This window comes from Ambystoma mexicanum, chromosome 5p, assembly GCF_040938575.1.
Source record: "Ambystoma mexicanum isolate Mex_15411 chromosome 5p, UKY_AmexF1_1, whole genome shotgun sequence".
Taxonomy (NCBI): Eukaryota; Metazoa; Chordata; class Amphibia; order Caudata; family Ambystomatidae; genus Ambystoma; species Ambystoma mexicanum.
This window is the reverse complement of record NC_090930.1, coordinates 854,834,368-854,850,933: the sequence shown is the minus strand read 5'-3', so window position 1 is coordinate 854,850,933 and position 16,566 is coordinate 854,834,368. Positions and strand designations below refer to the sequence as shown.

General features: G+C 44.7%; 1 protein-coding gene across 4 annotated transcripts in view; it reads right to left on the bottom strand.

The window, feature by feature from the left end:
- The window catches only part of POU6F2 (POU class 6 homeobox 2), an 867,009-nt gene that overhangs the window by 301,047 nt on the left and 549,396 nt on the right, over window positions 1–16,566 (bottom strand). For all 4 annotated transcript variants that reach the window (XM_069613281.1, XM_069613283.1, XM_069613284.1 and 1 more), the window contains one exon: window positions 11,979–12,316. In XM_069613281.1, coding sequence (XP_069469382.1) covers window positions 11,979–12,316 — 338 coding nt within the window. The remainder of the gene's footprint in view (window positions 1–11,978; window positions 12,317–16,566) is intronic.

Below are 16,566 nucleotides of genomic sequence, written 5' to 3'. Positions count from 1 at the left end.
CCGAGTAAACTGCTTCATAGAACTACCTACTTTTTTTCTCATTGCTTTTAGACAACAGTACACAGAAACAGGTATGCCAATCTTGGATGAGGACATACCCAAACCGATCCCTTCCGCAGCCACAACATGCTTAAATGCCTCAACATGCTTTCACTGAAAAAAAGATGAATGTTTCATGTAGTGCTTTCTACCATATGGTTGCAGCTTCTCAGCACTTTGAAATGACTTTGTCGCTGGTGATCCTTCTGTCTACTTCGGGAACTCGTATCCTGTATCCCTACCCGGTAGAGGAAGAGAAGCGACTCCGGAAGATGGATGAGAGAGCCTCCTAAAGAGAACAGAGGAGGTCTGAACCGTTTTCCAGGTTCTCGTACATATACCTGTTGCCGTTGCTACCGTAGACCACAATATTGTCTTTGAACGGTTTAAACATTTTAGATCGTGAAAAATGGATTCAGACATGACTTACGGAGAAGTTATGAAGAACCCCAATTATCATGGACACCCTGGCCAGCAATTTCAAGAACATTGCAGGGTGTTCCCCAGGTTCAGACACTGCCTACAACCTTGTTCACATCTATCTGCAATCACTCCATTAGAAAGTGGTTTGAATGAGTCTAGGTTCTCATTCTTATGCTGAAGGAAGTCAGCTGTGCATTCTCCTTGCAGGGGTCCACACTCTGGCACTGCACAGTGAAACTGTACCTTTGGAGTGATGTAACATGGCATGGAAGATAAATTCAAACTACCGGCACCAGTCACAAGATAGACACATATCCTCTAACTACCCTCTTTTTCAAGGGTATGGAGTTTACAGCAAACTCCCGCAGCATGTCAAGACACAAGGCTCTCTCTCTGGCCTTAAGATCGGATGACCCCTACCGGTCCTTTCGCAAAGGCCTCAAAACTTGGCTCTTCTCACAAGACCTCCAAAATGTAAACTTAACACATCTATCTCTTTCCACCCAGACCCCGACTAGAAACATTGCTGCAGACAACATGTACCACTTATGCCAAGAACTCTTACAACCTTACCCGTAACTATTGTACTAACTATGCCTGTAACCTTGCTGTAACTAAGCCTTCATGTACCACTTAAGCCAATAACTTGTACAACCATTATCTGTAACTATTATACCACCTATGACTGCAACCTGCTGTAACCAACACCCCATGTAACCAGCGCCCAGATGCCCCCGGGTTCGGCGTGCTTTATAAATGCCAAAACAAATAAATAAATAAATTAGGCTGTTTCTTCAATGGAAATGTCCCATAGAGACAAGTGAATAGAGTAGCTGGATGCAAGCAATCATAAGGTTAGCTATTCCTAACAAGCTAGCCCTTTTTCCCAGAGGGACATGTGGCTGCATTTAATGGTATTTTTGCAGGAGTAGAAATGGACTACTGCAATAGTATTTGCCTAGGTTATAATCAAAGATTACTGTACTGCATCCACTCCCATCTGTTTATTTCAGGAAAGCCATTAATGACTTACAAAATATCCAGGTACAAAAGTACATAAAATACGATAAAACGCTAATAAAAATACAATGCAATAAAAACACACGCACATAAGCTACCGGGGTGGACCGGTATACCCTACCAAATAAGGGCCACAATCTAGACATTTGATAGGGCCATTAAGAAATCAGGGCCCTGTGCTTTGGTCAGGAATATAAAAGCTGCACACCACTCAAACAGCTTATGCTTAGCCATGATGGGTCGGAGTCATGGATTTCCGCATCACCCTTTGCCAAGGATAGAATAAAATGAAGTGTTCTAGAGTTCTCAGACGTGAGCCGTCACATGAACCGTAACTTAATGCCCCTTCCAGTTACTAGTCAGCTTCTTCTATGTGAGGACTTTTAATCTTCTTGTGGTTAGAAGGGCACAGCCAGTGGGGCACGAGACACTGGACAAGTCAGACGGGTGTCCGCTTGCAGCTGGATTGATCAGGTACTAGATCAATACCGGCTACGCTGAGTCACCCATGCGGATGCAAACCCATTGGATAGAAAGTTGTCCTTGGCCACCATCATGTCCACAAAGGTCAAGGCAGAGAGTTTGTCCATGTTCATGTACTTACATTCATTGAGCACACGACTACCTGAAGAGTGGTTTTCTAGTGCTACGATTCAAGGAGATTAGGTAATGTGATGTGAGGAGGATGCAGTAGTGATGTAGAACCAGAGGAACTTCAGATAGCACCAACATCCGAATGCCTTGGTCAACACCCAGGGCTTACGGTTGCGATGAAAAGAGAAGTTGGAACTTGGAAGCTGAAGTTCAGGTAGGAGAGAGTTCCAGAGTGCTGGCGCCCGTACTGAAAATGAGGTGCCAGCTTTACGAGCACTTTTAACTTTAGGGACCGCTAGCAAATATGAGGAGAGTAACGTGTTCTGGAACACCCAGAAGGGAAAATTATTCCTACAATAAAAGAAGGAGCAGTGTCAGAGAGACATAGGTGAACGGTGCAAAGAATATTAAGTGTATCCACTGAGCCACTGGAAGCCGACAAAGTGCATTACAAAATTGGGTAGTGGGAACAACGCGATGTACTCCAGACATGAGGCGGGCTGCTGCTTTTGGAAGAAGTTGGGGATGCCTCCGCAGTATAAAAGGAAGACCAAAGTATAGAAAGTTAACAAAGAAAAGCTAAACATCTCAGCAAATCTTTTAAATGTCACCGAAAGGTCAGGCATGACGAAGCCAGCAGCACCTCCCAAATCAGCAGTTTGCTCTCATATCATCAAGCACAGCAAGTAAGACAGACTCTGTGTCTTTGCCCGGACCAAATCCAGTCTGGAGGGTCATATAAATAAGTTGCGCAGTGACTGCAGTCTGCAAAAATGTACTAAGGAGCAGGAGAAGAGAAACAGGGTAAAATTAGAGGAGACAATTGAATCCAAACCAGGGTTTCCATTTCAATAGAAGAGATAAAACCGCTTTCTTAAATTACTCGGTTACATGATCAGATGAAGAAGAATAGGGCAACACCTAAGGAACCTCACTAGGCATAGATCCAGGGGGGAAACAGACTTCTGCCCAGAAAACATTTCTACGAGGGCTTCACGTGTGATAACGGAGAATCAATTAAGTGAAGAAGACGGGCCCGGTATTTTATGGGGACATACGCGAGCTGCATTGCAAGGAGAAGAGGCTATCATAGCCCAAATCTGGAATACCTTGCCCTAAAAGAGTTTAGAGAGCTTCGCGCGGGGAGGGAGGAAGCAGCAAGCAGAGAAGACAGATCATTGAAGATAAGGAAAAGTTATTTCTGAACATTATTAAATTGCTCACTACGTGTGGAATTATACACGTGCTTGGCTTCACAAATAGCCTTCTTGCTGTAACTAAGTTTAAGAATATAGTTCAATTTAGCATCCAGATGGTAAGTGCAATGCCAGGCACATTAAGCGCCTTTTTTAGCCATCTTAATATCGTCAAGTGCTTGAGTCAAGTGTTTGCAGTGAGTAAGTTCAGTAGGACATGAGACTTTTTTTATAGGTACCAATGAGTAAAGTGCATCAAATATCCAATTGGTCAATGAACCTTCTGCATCAAGATGAAGCAATGGGGAAGGAGTAAGAAAGAGACATTCTTCCAAGGGTCGGTAAGACTAGAAGGAGAATATAAAAGCGAGGGGACAAGAAACATGGCATTTTGATAGAGAAAAGAATGAGGAGGTGGTCAGACCATTTAAGAGGAGGCACAATTAGCTAGTGAGTGCCAACGATAACATCAAGGCTATGCCCAGCAGTGTGAGTGGCCCACTAACATGCTGTATGAGATTGAGGATGGGGCATAAAGTTCATGGTAGATTCCACACCGGGCAGATGTGCCCATTCCCCCATGGCATTGACCTCACTCAGGTCAATCACATGAAAAGAAGTGTCAAGGAGCATAAGGCACTACCGAAAAAGAATCTAAGCCCGATTGAATTTAATGATGTTTTCACATACACCAGCCAGGGTATGTTGCCGGCTCCACGCAAGGACAAAGTGTCCATTAGTACTTTCCAAGAGAATGGACCCTCAGCATTGTTCTACAGGTAGATCCAGTGGAGGGGGGGCAATCCTATAAGATCACTGATAGGGCTAATACACACCTCTAAAGAAACAGATTTGATGGAGATGGTAATGTGGACACCCAAACGTTTCTTACGGAGAAGATTCTTCTCTATTGGGACATGCTTGTGCCCAAACGTTCCAACAATTCTCCTCCATAAAAGACTGAGTCCCAACAGGCACGGACTACAGTCCCACCAACCCACCACGCCACCTCTTAAACCGTACGCCCCTTATGCAGATTGGCACAAACGAGAGACCGTCCTAAGATTGCACTTGCTCAAAGAATGCAGTTTAAAATGGAATATAGATAGGGTTTCTTTCAGAACTTAGAAGGATTCTATTGCAGGTAATTAAGCCACTCCTAAGCTAGTCGTCTGAAGGGAGTAAGGACTCATCAATGAGTTGCTCATGCTGAATGGGGCACTTTATAAAGTCAACGGATAGTATTGAGGTTTGCTCTTAGAACGGTTATTGTGATTTTAAGTTGCACCTCTCCAATTTAGGGGTTAGGGAGGGACATGGATTTGGTTCTAGAATTGGGGTTTCCATCAAAGACTTCCGTAGCAGATACTGGGATGAGTTTAGACTCCGTAACAACTCACTCGTTAGCTCTGAGGTGATTTCTGGCACGTGAAAGAACTCACACGTTAGGCTTCCCGGGACTCTCGTATGTGCAGCATATAACAACGGCAACAAAGGAACATCTGAAATTGGTCCTGGAGCAATACTTGAGTATCAGGAAGGTTTTTGAGGCGGAGTTAGCCTTGCTTGCTTGAAATTGTTATCATACTTTTAAGTGAAGGGATGGGAGGATAGCTGAGGGGCAACATGTTTGTCTTGGAAACAAGACAACGCAGAGCAACACAGCTTCGAATCCCAATTCCCTCACTTAGTGGTCTCCGGTATTGAGTGCGCTATAAAAGATGAATTAATGAAAGTCCCTCAGGACATGGACAACCCAGAGCAATGTTGTTTAAACCAAGCATACGTTGCAATGGAAATAATGTTGGGGGTTGAGCAACATTGGTAATGTTTTCCCCTTGTAAAATGAGGTGAGAAGGCACTCTGGAACATCGGGGTTCCCTCTTACACTGAATGTAATCAAGCATGGGATAGGGAGGTTAGTTACATCGTGGAAGAATTAATCCAAGATGATTTTTTTTTAATCGAATTTGGTCACAAATATATGGGGGGAGGTGGTGGGTAATCGTTATAATGAAGTTAGGGAAAAGTGGGAGGGGGGCTGTGGGGTGTCTCCACCGCATATATTTGCTGGCAATTTGAATTCAAGAAAACAAATCCCACTAAATTGTATTAGTTTAATTATTTTTGAGGTGATCACAGAGAACCATCAAACATATGGCAGCTTCCCTTGAAGGCTAAGATCGCACTATTGTCATCTGAGTAGAACAGAGCAGCCTCACCAATTGTGCCATGATATTGATAGAAGCCGGAGATACATATGAAAGGTAAAGGCACCCAGTGTGGGATCACTCCTGCTGATGAAGCTTAGTCCTCTGCAGCCAAGGGGACCCAACCCGTTCCCTAAGCGAAGGCCCTTATGTCTAGCTGCAATGCAAATAATCAGGTCTCATGACGAAATACATGGCAGTGAATATATCATAGGAAGAAAAAAGGAAGAGTCATAGGCTACCCCTAGTCTGACCATATAGAAAGGTAGGCTGAGAGAAAGCAGATAGCCAGTGTATAAATGCTGGCGAAAGAGTAGAGAGGCTGAGGAGATTACAGCAAAAACAACAATTTATTTACACATTTTTAAAAAACAATGGGTCTAAACACAAAACCTATTTAAGGGTTTCTTGAGCCAAAACCTCAACACAACATTAGTATTGTTTTTAAACGTCACAGTTTGGAATGGGTGGAGGTTAGTAACATATTAAGTGGAAAAAAAGGTTTGCATTACTACTTTGAACATATAGTAGTATTGGTTGCCGACACATAAATATGTTTCCAGTCCGGGATGGAAATATGACTTCACTTGAGCGTTGTGGTGTAGTTTAGTGAAGGGTCCGGACTTTCATCAGGACGTGGTTCAAGGGGGTGGGTATCTACAAAAGGATAGGAAAGGTTAAAATAGTGTTTAGAAAAAAGGGGGGGGGGAAAGGAGCCTCAAAAACTGCGAGGTCGGAGCCTACCTTGTGCAACGTGAACGGTCAGTAAGGCCGCCCTTTATATGTTAGTCTTTACAACATCCCACTGCAGTGACTTAATAGTGCACTGTTTATTCATTCATTTATCAATTTCTATTTCTATTTTATTTTGACCAATATGTGTTCGGTTGTGCACTTTAGGACACTTTTCCCTTAAGTAACTTTGTCACCACCATTTTTTCAGTACCATCAACGTTTGGACACGACATTCAACTGTCTCCGCTTTACAGCCTCGCATTTCCTCTTTTGACTAAGGTAACCCTTTAAATTATATGATATGCTCGCCATCCTGTAGATTTCTCTGCACTCAGATAACTTGCCGTTATCCATTTTCCCTGTAGACTCCGGCTACAGCGTTCCGCCTAGCTCATTACGCAGGCCTTCTTCAAATGATTACCCATTCTAACCGTTCACGTTGCACAAGGTAGGCTCCGACTTCGCAGTTTTTGAGGCTCCTTCCCCCCCCCCCTTTTTTCTAAACACTATTTTAACCTTTCCTATCCTTTTGTAGATACCCACCCCCTTGAACCACGTCCTGATGAAAGTCCGGACCCTTCACTAAACTACACCACAACGCTCAAGTGAAGTCATATTTCCATCCCGGACTGGAAACATATTTATGTGTCGGCAACCAATACTACTATATGTTCAAAGTAGTAATGCAAACCTTTTTTTCCACTTAATATGTTACTAACCTCCACCCATTCCAAACTGTGACGTTTAAAAACAATACTAATGTTGTGTTGAGGTTTTGGCTCAAGAAACCCTTAAATAGGTTTTGTGTTTAGACCCATTGTTTTTTAAAAATGTGTAAATAAATTGTTGTTTTTGCTGTAATCTCCTCAGCCTCTCTACTCTTTCGCCAGCATTTATACACTGGCTATCTGCTTTCTCTCAGCCTACCTTTCTATATGGTCAGACTAGGGGTAGCCTATGACTCTTCCTTTTTTCTTCCTATACTATTAGCCTTTTTGAGTCAGGCCCCCCTTCAACAAAAAAGAAGGCTCTAAGCCCCCCCTGTTTCTACCAGTGAATATATCATTACGTGATTTTGCAGTTTTATAATGGCACAATATGCACATACATGACGGTATGGCGGAAAGCAATTCACGCCCTTGTAAAATTGTACCGTTTGAATCCACGATGCAATATATTTAAACTGGAAATGCATTCCAAATCCAATGAAAGAGCAAGTTGACAGGACATATAATTCTATCGTAGACTGTTTCAGCGTTATTATTTTTTCCTCTCTAACAACAACCCCACCCAGGCCAGTCACTTCCGTTTCATTTCCTCCCCGAGGACATGACAGCCTTCCTGCACTTTTTTCGAATAATGGTTGTCATGCTTCCGAGTTTTTTTTTCGAAAAGAGACACAAGCATCCTTCCAAATTACATACCTTCCATGACAATCTTCCTGAGTTATATTGTTTTAAACTAATCTGCCGCAGACAGATTCTGAATAATGCAGGAGGAGGAAACCCGCAGAAATACCAAGCAATCGGAAATTGAATTTAGCCTGTCAAACTTTAGCTCGGCTGATCGGTATTGCTTTAATATCCTACAAGCAGGAAAACATTTCATTCTAGTTCATAAAGATCAACGCTGGGGAGGCCACAGCATTTGGATGCAAGTCCATGTCATTTCTTCTGATGACAAAGTATGCAATTGGTTTATCAGCCCGGTCAAACACTTTGAGATGCTGCTGAAAAAGGGGGATGCAGGTTCTTACGAGACAAATGGCTTTTAAAAGTCTCATTGCTCGAAACATTGCTATTCTTGAGACGTGTTCAAATCTCCATGATGATTTATTTATTTATTTATTAGAATTCTCATATATCGCGCCACATGCCCGCGGGCCTCAGGGCGCACAGAAAACAAATACAAAACAAACAGTAGAAGACTGAAGTCGGCAGTACAGGATGGTAAAGAAATCAGTGGTATCAGGTGGCGGGACTTCTGTACTCATGCAGCGCTATATTTATGTAAAACAAGCCCCAAAAAGGGTTTGCTCTCTGGGATTCAGATGGTAGAAGACCTTATTGTCACTCGTTGTCTAGCTATTCATTTGATCAGCCTGGGGGAGGATGAATGGGACCTGCAGGAAATCGATCGAAACTTTGATGTAAGGACTACAAACAAATCGCCACAGCAGGCGCGCAACCCCTTGTCTTCTCAAATTAGCTGACCTTAAGGCAACAAAATAGCAAGCAGACGGCTGCACTATTTGTTATCAAGTCGAAAACAAAAGTAAGGCCGTCGCTACGTTTTGCTGCTGTGAAACCACTGGCGTGGTTGTCTTCCGAGGTTTTGCACTGGGATTGCACCTTTGCTGCACTCGAAGTGGTACAAAATACAAAAGATTGCATACAATCTATAGTAAATCCGTCTCATACGTTTAATTGCAAATATTTTCGGGTCCCCTTCTGGATTCAGTGCGGCAGCCATTTTAGTGGGCTTTATGGCAATTCCAATGTTTTCCCGCCCAAACTATTCAAAAGCCAGCTTGTGAAAATAGCCTCAGAAAATGAACTATAAGATACTGAGAAGGGTGACGGGCACAGGCAAGTCCTCGTGGATGATGTTGCCAGTCAGGAGGCGGGGATCTTTGTGGGAATCAGGCCTACGTCTTATCTGTGAAAGTGACAGACCATCAGCACGTGCAACTAGGATTAGGTAAATGTCATGACTGGTCTACTTTGCTCCGAAATGGGGTAAATCACCCTAAGCAATGGATCCACAACCGTGTGTCACACTACAGGAGGCAGTCTTGACTGGGGGAAGAATCCCCACATCACCTTTGGTGGTGTGCGCCTTTTTTAGGAGAAGGCCTGCATCGTCATGGAACTTGGTTTTATCAATGGTTTTCGATCCCAGGATCTTAGCATGACAGTACGCCCTGTGACGGTGGGTTATTATCAATCAAGTGGGCAGATTCCGGTTGACCCCCCTGGACAGCCAACAACAGGAGGCGCCCAATGGTGCCGAAAGCACCCAGGGCCATGCACATCCACACACATTTGCAAACCTGGGGTGCAGCACATGTCACCATCCAGACCAGGCCTTAGAGGTGGGCGAGCCGGGCGACAGCCCGGGGCGCCACGGGCCCCAGGGCACCTTTTGCCCCACCGCACCAGCTCGGAGGAGTCTTTCAAGGGCTCCCCGAGCTGGCGTTGTGGCAGAAGGCACAGCAGGTGGCCTTTTACAGTAAAAAAAAAAAGTGGCCCCTCATGGCACCGCCACCTTCTACCCTGCCCCTTGTTAACTAGGGAGCGCGGTGGAAGAGGAGGAGGGCGCCAATTCTTCCAGGGCGCTGCTGCCCTTAAGGCCGGCCCTGTCACCATCACTGCACTGTAGGAGCAGATTGTGACTAGGCGTGTGCAGTTGAGGGCATGACAGTTTTCACGGGCACTGTGCCCGAGTCTGCATTCACCCATCCAGCGTAACATCCTCAATTCCACTTACCATCTCACAGGTGAAACCATAGCATGAAACAGATTTTACAGGCAATGTGCCACAAAGTCTTTTTGTTCTGTCCTTTTGCCATTTTGTCCCTTTGCCGTCACCCAGTTCGAAGACCTCAGTATTCCTTATTTGGGCATGCAGCCTCCGGCGAAAACTGCATCTTCGAGGGGTTCCTGCATGTCACGTGTGCTAGTGCCCAGGAAGAGGCTGGGACTGTCTGGTCCCAATCCACACACTGGTGCCAGTATGTCTGGTAGCCCTGAATTACTGAAACCACTGTAGGCCACGACTGTCCCACGTATGGCGTGCAGGCAAGAGAGCAGATCTTTCATTGGTTAGCCTAGATTTGGGTGCAAAGCGAATATTGCATAAGAGAAGGGGATCTGCATCCATTCCAGGCTGATCACTTGAAGTTCACACCAAACTACAGAAGGAGCCAAGTATCCTTAACCAATGAGCAGACTCCTGGAACCGCTGGGGTGACTGTCACTCTAAGTGCCTGCAGACCTGCCCAACCGTGTCCTGAGATGTGCTGCACCAGAACTATCCTTTTCCTTTCTTTGAGAGCTGCGTAAAGGATATGTCCCACCGAGGATGATCGTCCCAACCTGCAGCCACTGAGAGACGGAGTGTCCTGTAACTGCAGGGGTGAAACCTTCTAGCGAAGTGGACGAGACTGGCAAAGTTTTGTCTGGACTGTTTCGAGGGTCAGTGAGTACTTGCATCACTTACCGGTGGCCCCCTGGCACATCAATCTGTTTTTAGGCACGAGAATCCCTCAAAAGAAACTCACATTAGCTGGGCTAGCCTGCGCTCCACAGCTAATCCCGAACTCCAAAGGTCACTCTTTCTGCAAGGGTAGACCTTTCCCAAGGAGTAGGGCCTTATTCTTCATCGCCTCAACCCCCTTCCTGAACAGCTACAGCTCGCTGAAGAGAACTTGCTTTTTGCTTTATGCACGACCGCACGTTGTTAATGCACTGCTGTACATTGAGCATAAGGCTCCTCACTTCTTTGGGCTGGACTGCATAAAATTGTGACTGACTTCGAAGAACTGTCTAATGCGATATCTGTGTTGAACTTACCTCTTCTGTTGCAGGTTGCGGTTATTTTCTCCCCCTTTCATCAGCATTAGGCTAAATGCATTTTGTACATATGTTACATAGTGAAAGCGTGTGTAATAATTGTTTTATTACTACTGTGGTTTACTTGTGTTTTGTTATAAATGTATTTTTAATATACATCTGTCTAAGAGTAATCTGTGGAGTTTTACTGTGTGTGCTCATTGGGGGCTTCCGATCACTCTCACCCTCCTGAGACTTAAGGGGTCATTCCGAGTATGGCGGTAGCCATGGAGCTATTAGCTCCATGGCTGCCTCCCATACCGGTACTGAGTCCGGTGTTGTTCAATGGGGACTTACCAGTCCATTCTGACCCTGGAGGGACCAGTAAGTCCCCATTGAACAAACCATTCCCCATTCCCATTTGAGCCCCCGCGAATGCCAAGCCATTATTTGCGCCCTGGCCCCTTAGAGGGACCCGTAAAGGACGTGTGGTCCGACCACACGTCCCTTACGGTTCCCACTAAGGGACCTCGGAATTGGGTGGTAGGGGATTACCGGCACCGGTCTCCTTACTGGTGCCCGGTATCCCTGATCGCCCACCTCGGAATGACCCCATTAGTCTTGACCGCCGGCCGACCTACCGTCGATTGGTCTGGTTTGTCTGGAAGGTTCCCCTGTTACACTAAACTAGGGCGGCCTCCTAAACTTCTGCCCACCAGGACAGAGTTTAGAAATCCATTTTAACACTGGGAGACTTGCGAGGAGAGCTGGTGTCTCTAACAATGCCAGTGTACACAGCACAGCAGTAAAGATCACAGGAGCCCACCTGCTGCTGCCTTTTGAACAGTATTTTGCTGCTTGCACACTATGTTTACATCACATAAATACATACATACATACACATGGCAAGATTGGCAAACTAGAGAAGGTGTCCCGCGTTGAAAGTGAAATGCCTTGTACCCAGGCCATTTGAAGGCTATTTTGGAAGAATTCCAGACAGCTAATAAACTGCTTTTGGCAAACAGCTGAACGACATTGATTCCATAGATGTTTTTTGCTCGGCCTGGCTGTGTTTGACACAAGAAATATTGAATGGAAATTGATTTATGCATGCTTAAATACTGTGATAAATTTGGTGACTTCATTTACTTGCCCATATATTTTCAATTGGTACCATGGTACAGTACCCTAATAAAATAAGGCCGTACCTGGAGTGGATTTGGTGGCGTAAGTGGTGATGGAAGGCTGCGTCCTGGTGACTGGCTGGATTTCTGAGGCGAGCCGCAAGGCTGCTGTACAGGGGTTTGTTGGTTTTGGCTTTGAGGCTGAATTTGGTTTGGCTGCTGATGGTGCTGTTGCTGTTGGTGTTGCTGCTGCTGCTGTTGTGATTGATGCTGCGGCTGCTGGTGCTGGTGCTGACCCACCTGTTGCTGCTGTTGGCTTTGTTGCTGCTGATGATGCTGTTGCTGCTGATGTTGTTGTTGTTGGTGCTGAAGTTGCTGAAGATGCTGCAGTTGTTGGAGCTGTGAATTCAAGGATGAGGTAGCTAGAAAAGCCAAACAAGTATACATGTCAGCAGGCTACAGCTGGGTGACTATATAAGCACATGTGATGCAGTCTTCACCATGAGTAGTGCACGTGCCAATCAGTCTTTGAAGTAAGCACCTTTACCCTGTTTTCACTGTTGCCTCGTGCCAGCGATTGCACAGCACTTAAGAACAATAATGTACAGTGTTTAAAGCAATAGAGCAAAAAGAATACCCATAAAGGATTGTAACTCAAAAACAGTACAAAAAAGCATCATCACTGCACTTTCTGAGGGGGTGTTCCCTTATTTGAATTTTTCCAAGACAATTAGAAAATCCCCTTTCCACATGTTACAAATACATGATACAATAATAATAATAGCACGCATCATTAATATTAATAATCATAATAATCATAATAATAGAAAAAGAGGTACGAGTGCCCCTCTGCGAGAACGAGCACAGCCTCGTGACCTGTGATATGGCAAAGTGCCCACTCGTGAGTCTGCAGCCACATTTTAGTTCACTGTACCTTTCACAAAGGAGGAATAGCCTTTTTCATATCAGTCTTTGTCCCGCCCACTTGAGCAGTCCAGCACCGAAATCCTAGGCAATCCTCCTTTGAACAAGAGTACCAGCAGCATCCCCAGACACGTGTTTTGGCTTAGTCGGGCCTCATCAGTGACGTGGAGCTGTGCCTCTCTGAGCACAGTGAGCAAGGGGTCCACATATGGATAACTCTAGGTAACTTAGGGTGACAAACCCTAAGTTCCTTAAACATAGAAAAAGAGGTATGGGCGCCCATCTGCGAGAACGAACACGGCCTAATGACCTGTTCTTTGGGAAAGTGCCCACTCTAGAGTCCGCAGCCACATTTTAGCTCACTGTACCTTTCACAAAGGAGGAATAGCCATTTGCATATCAGTATTTGTCCCGCCCACTTGAGCAGTCCAGCACCGAAATCCTAGGCAATCCTCCTTTGAACAAGAGTACCAACAGCAACCCCAGACACTTGTTTTGGCTTAGTCGGGCCTCATCAGTGATGTGGAGCTGTGCCTCTCTGAGCACAGTGAGCAAGGGGTCCACATATGGATAACTCTAGGTAACTTAGGGTGACAAACCCTAAGTTCCTTAAACATAGAAAAAGAGGTATGGGCGCCCATCTGCGAGAACGAACACGGCCTAATGACCTGTTCTTTGGGAAAGTGCCCACTCTAGAGTCCGCAGCCACATTTTAGCTCACTGTACCTTTCACAAAGGAGGAATAGCCATTTGCATATCAGTATTTGTCCCGCCCACTTGAGCAGTCCAGCACCGAAATCCTAGGCAATCCTCCTTTGAACAAGAGTACCAACAGCAACCCCAGACACTTGTTTTGGCTTAGTCGGGCCTCATCAGTGACGTGGAGCTGTGCCTCTCTGAGCACAGTGAGCAAGGGGTCCACATATGGATAACTCTAGGTAACTTAGGGTGACAAACCCTAAGTTCCTTAAACATAGAAAAAGAGGTGTGGGCGCCCATCTGCGAGAATGAACACGGCCTAATGACCTGTTCTTTGGGAAAGTGCCCACTCTAGAGTCCGCAGCCACATTTTAGCTCTCTGTACCTTTCACAAAGGAGGAATAGCCATTTGCATATCAGTATTTGTCCCGCCCACTTGAGCAGTCCAGCACCGAAATCCTAGGCAATCCTCCTTTGAAAAAGAGTACCAACAGCAACCCCAGACACTTGTTTTGGCTTAGTCGGGCCTCATCAGTGAGGTGGAGCTGTGCCTCTCTGAGCATAGTGAGCAAGGGGTCCACATCTGGATAACCCTAGGTACTTAGGGTGACGACCCTAAGTTCCTTAAACATAGAAAAAGAGGTATGGGCGCCCATCTGCGAGAACGAACACGGCCTAATGACCTGTCCTTTGGGAAAGTGCCCACTCTAGAGTCCGCAGCCACATTTAGCTCACTGTACATTTAACAAAGGAGGAATAGCCATTTGCATATCAGTCTTTGTCCCGCCCACTTGAGCAGTCCAGCACCGAAATCCTAGGCAATCCTCCTTTGAACAAGAGTACCAGCAGCATCCCCAGACACGTGTTTTGGCTTAGTCAGGCCTCATCAGTGAGGTGGAGCTGTGCCTCTCTGAGCACAGTGAGCAAGGGGTCCACATATGGATAACTCTAGGTAACTTAGGGTGACAAACCCTAAGTTCCTTAAACATAGAAAAAGAGGTATGGGCGCCCATCTGCGAGAACGAACACGGCCTAATGACCTGTTCTTTGGGAAAGTGCCCACTCTAGAGTCCGCAGCCACATTTTAGCTCACTGTACCTTTCACAAAGGAGGAATAGCCATTTGCATATCAGTATTTGTCCCGCCCACTTGAGCAGTCCAGCACGAAATCCTAGGCAATCCTCCTTTGAACAAGAGTACCAACAGCAACCCCAGACACTTGTTTTGGCTTAGTCGGGCCTCATCAGTGACGTGGAGCTGTGCCTCTCTGAGCACAGTGAGCAAGGGGTCCACATATGGATAACTCTAGGTAACTAAGGGTGACAAACCCTAAGTTCCTTAAACATAGAAAAAGAGGTATGGGCGCCCATCTGCGAGAACGAACACGGCCTAATGACCTGTTCTTTGGGAAAGTGCCCACTCTAGAGTCCGCAGCCACATTTAGCTCACTGTACATTTAACAAAGGAGGAATATCCATTTGCATATCAGTCTTTATCCCGCCCACTTGAGCAATCCAGCACGGAAATGCTAGGCAATACTCCTTTGATTGCTGTTGGTACTCTTGTTGAGAGGAGAATTGCCTAGCATTTTGGTGCTGGACTCCTCAAGTGGGCGGGACAAAGACTGATATACATATGGATATTCCTCCGTTTTGAATGGTACAGTGAGTTAAAATGTGGCTGCGGACTCTCGAGTGGCTACCTTTCCGTAGAACAGGTCATTTGGGTGTGTTTGCTCTCACAGAGGGGTGCAAGTACCTCTTTTTCTATAATAATATTAATAGTTGCAGTATTAGTAGTAGAAGCATTCCGAGTAGTAGGAGTAGTATTAGTAGTAATGATAATCATATCAATATTAACATTACCATTATTGTATTATGGTTATGCTGGTTGGAGCCAATGTGAAGATACCATAGCCAATACATTGTTCTGCAAGGCAGATATTTAAGTGTGATTTTGGGACCATTCTCAGCCTTTGTGTAATTATAAATATACAACTGATAGTATCAGGCTTTTAAGGGGATATCACATGTTTACAAACTTGACATGTGTTGCTACTTTCTATTTTTATTTTCAGCACATTTTCCAGCAAAAAATCTTTCTCTCTATCTTATCTGTAATGAGATTGTATGTCTTTTTGTTAGCTAGAGTGGCTTCCATTGTGTGAAGCAGCCTCAGAGAAGAGGATAGGCAGTCTGGGGATCCATTATAGTAGCCACGGTGACAAATACAAGGTTGCATTTTCTTTCACTTTCACTCAACAACTTTACACATTTAGTAATCCGGACCCATCAGTAGCAGTAATACCAAGAGCAGTAATAATAGTGCTAGTCATTTTGCTGGCAGTAATAGTAGTATTATTAGTGCTAGGAAGTCATGTGATATATATACTTCTTGCAGTTCTAGTATTACTAATATTAGAAGTATGATACCACCTGTGTACTATCAATGTAATCGGTACTGCCAATACAGGTGCTACTACTTTTACTGTCATCAGAGGTACATCCATCACCAATAGTAGTATTTATATTAGCAGTGCTACTATAGGTAACATCTCTAATACTAATACAATGAGCACTAGTAGTGGAATCAATAATACTTCTACTGGTGGCATAATTGGTAATACTACTATTAGTGGTACTATCACAGCTACAAAGAAGAAGCAGAAGTAATATTATTACTAATAGTACTAGGAGTAGTAATAGTTCAACTACAAAAATATGTAGAACTACTTGTACTGGAAAGTACAACAACTACTTCAACTACTAATAGTAATAGACCAAACAGTGCTACTACCACAAACAGTAGTGGTACTTGCGGTACTATTAACAGAGCTATAACTACCAGTATTATTACAATTGCTACTATTGCTAGCACTGGCCTTGGGGCTACTATTAATGTTGATGCTATTTGTCCGACTATTCCTAGGACCACTGCTGGCAGTACTAGTATTGCTACTATGTGTAGTATTTGAACTACTATTAGTGCTACTACTCATAATACTACTGATACTACTGCTACCACCAGTATTGATTTTGCTTTTGGACTG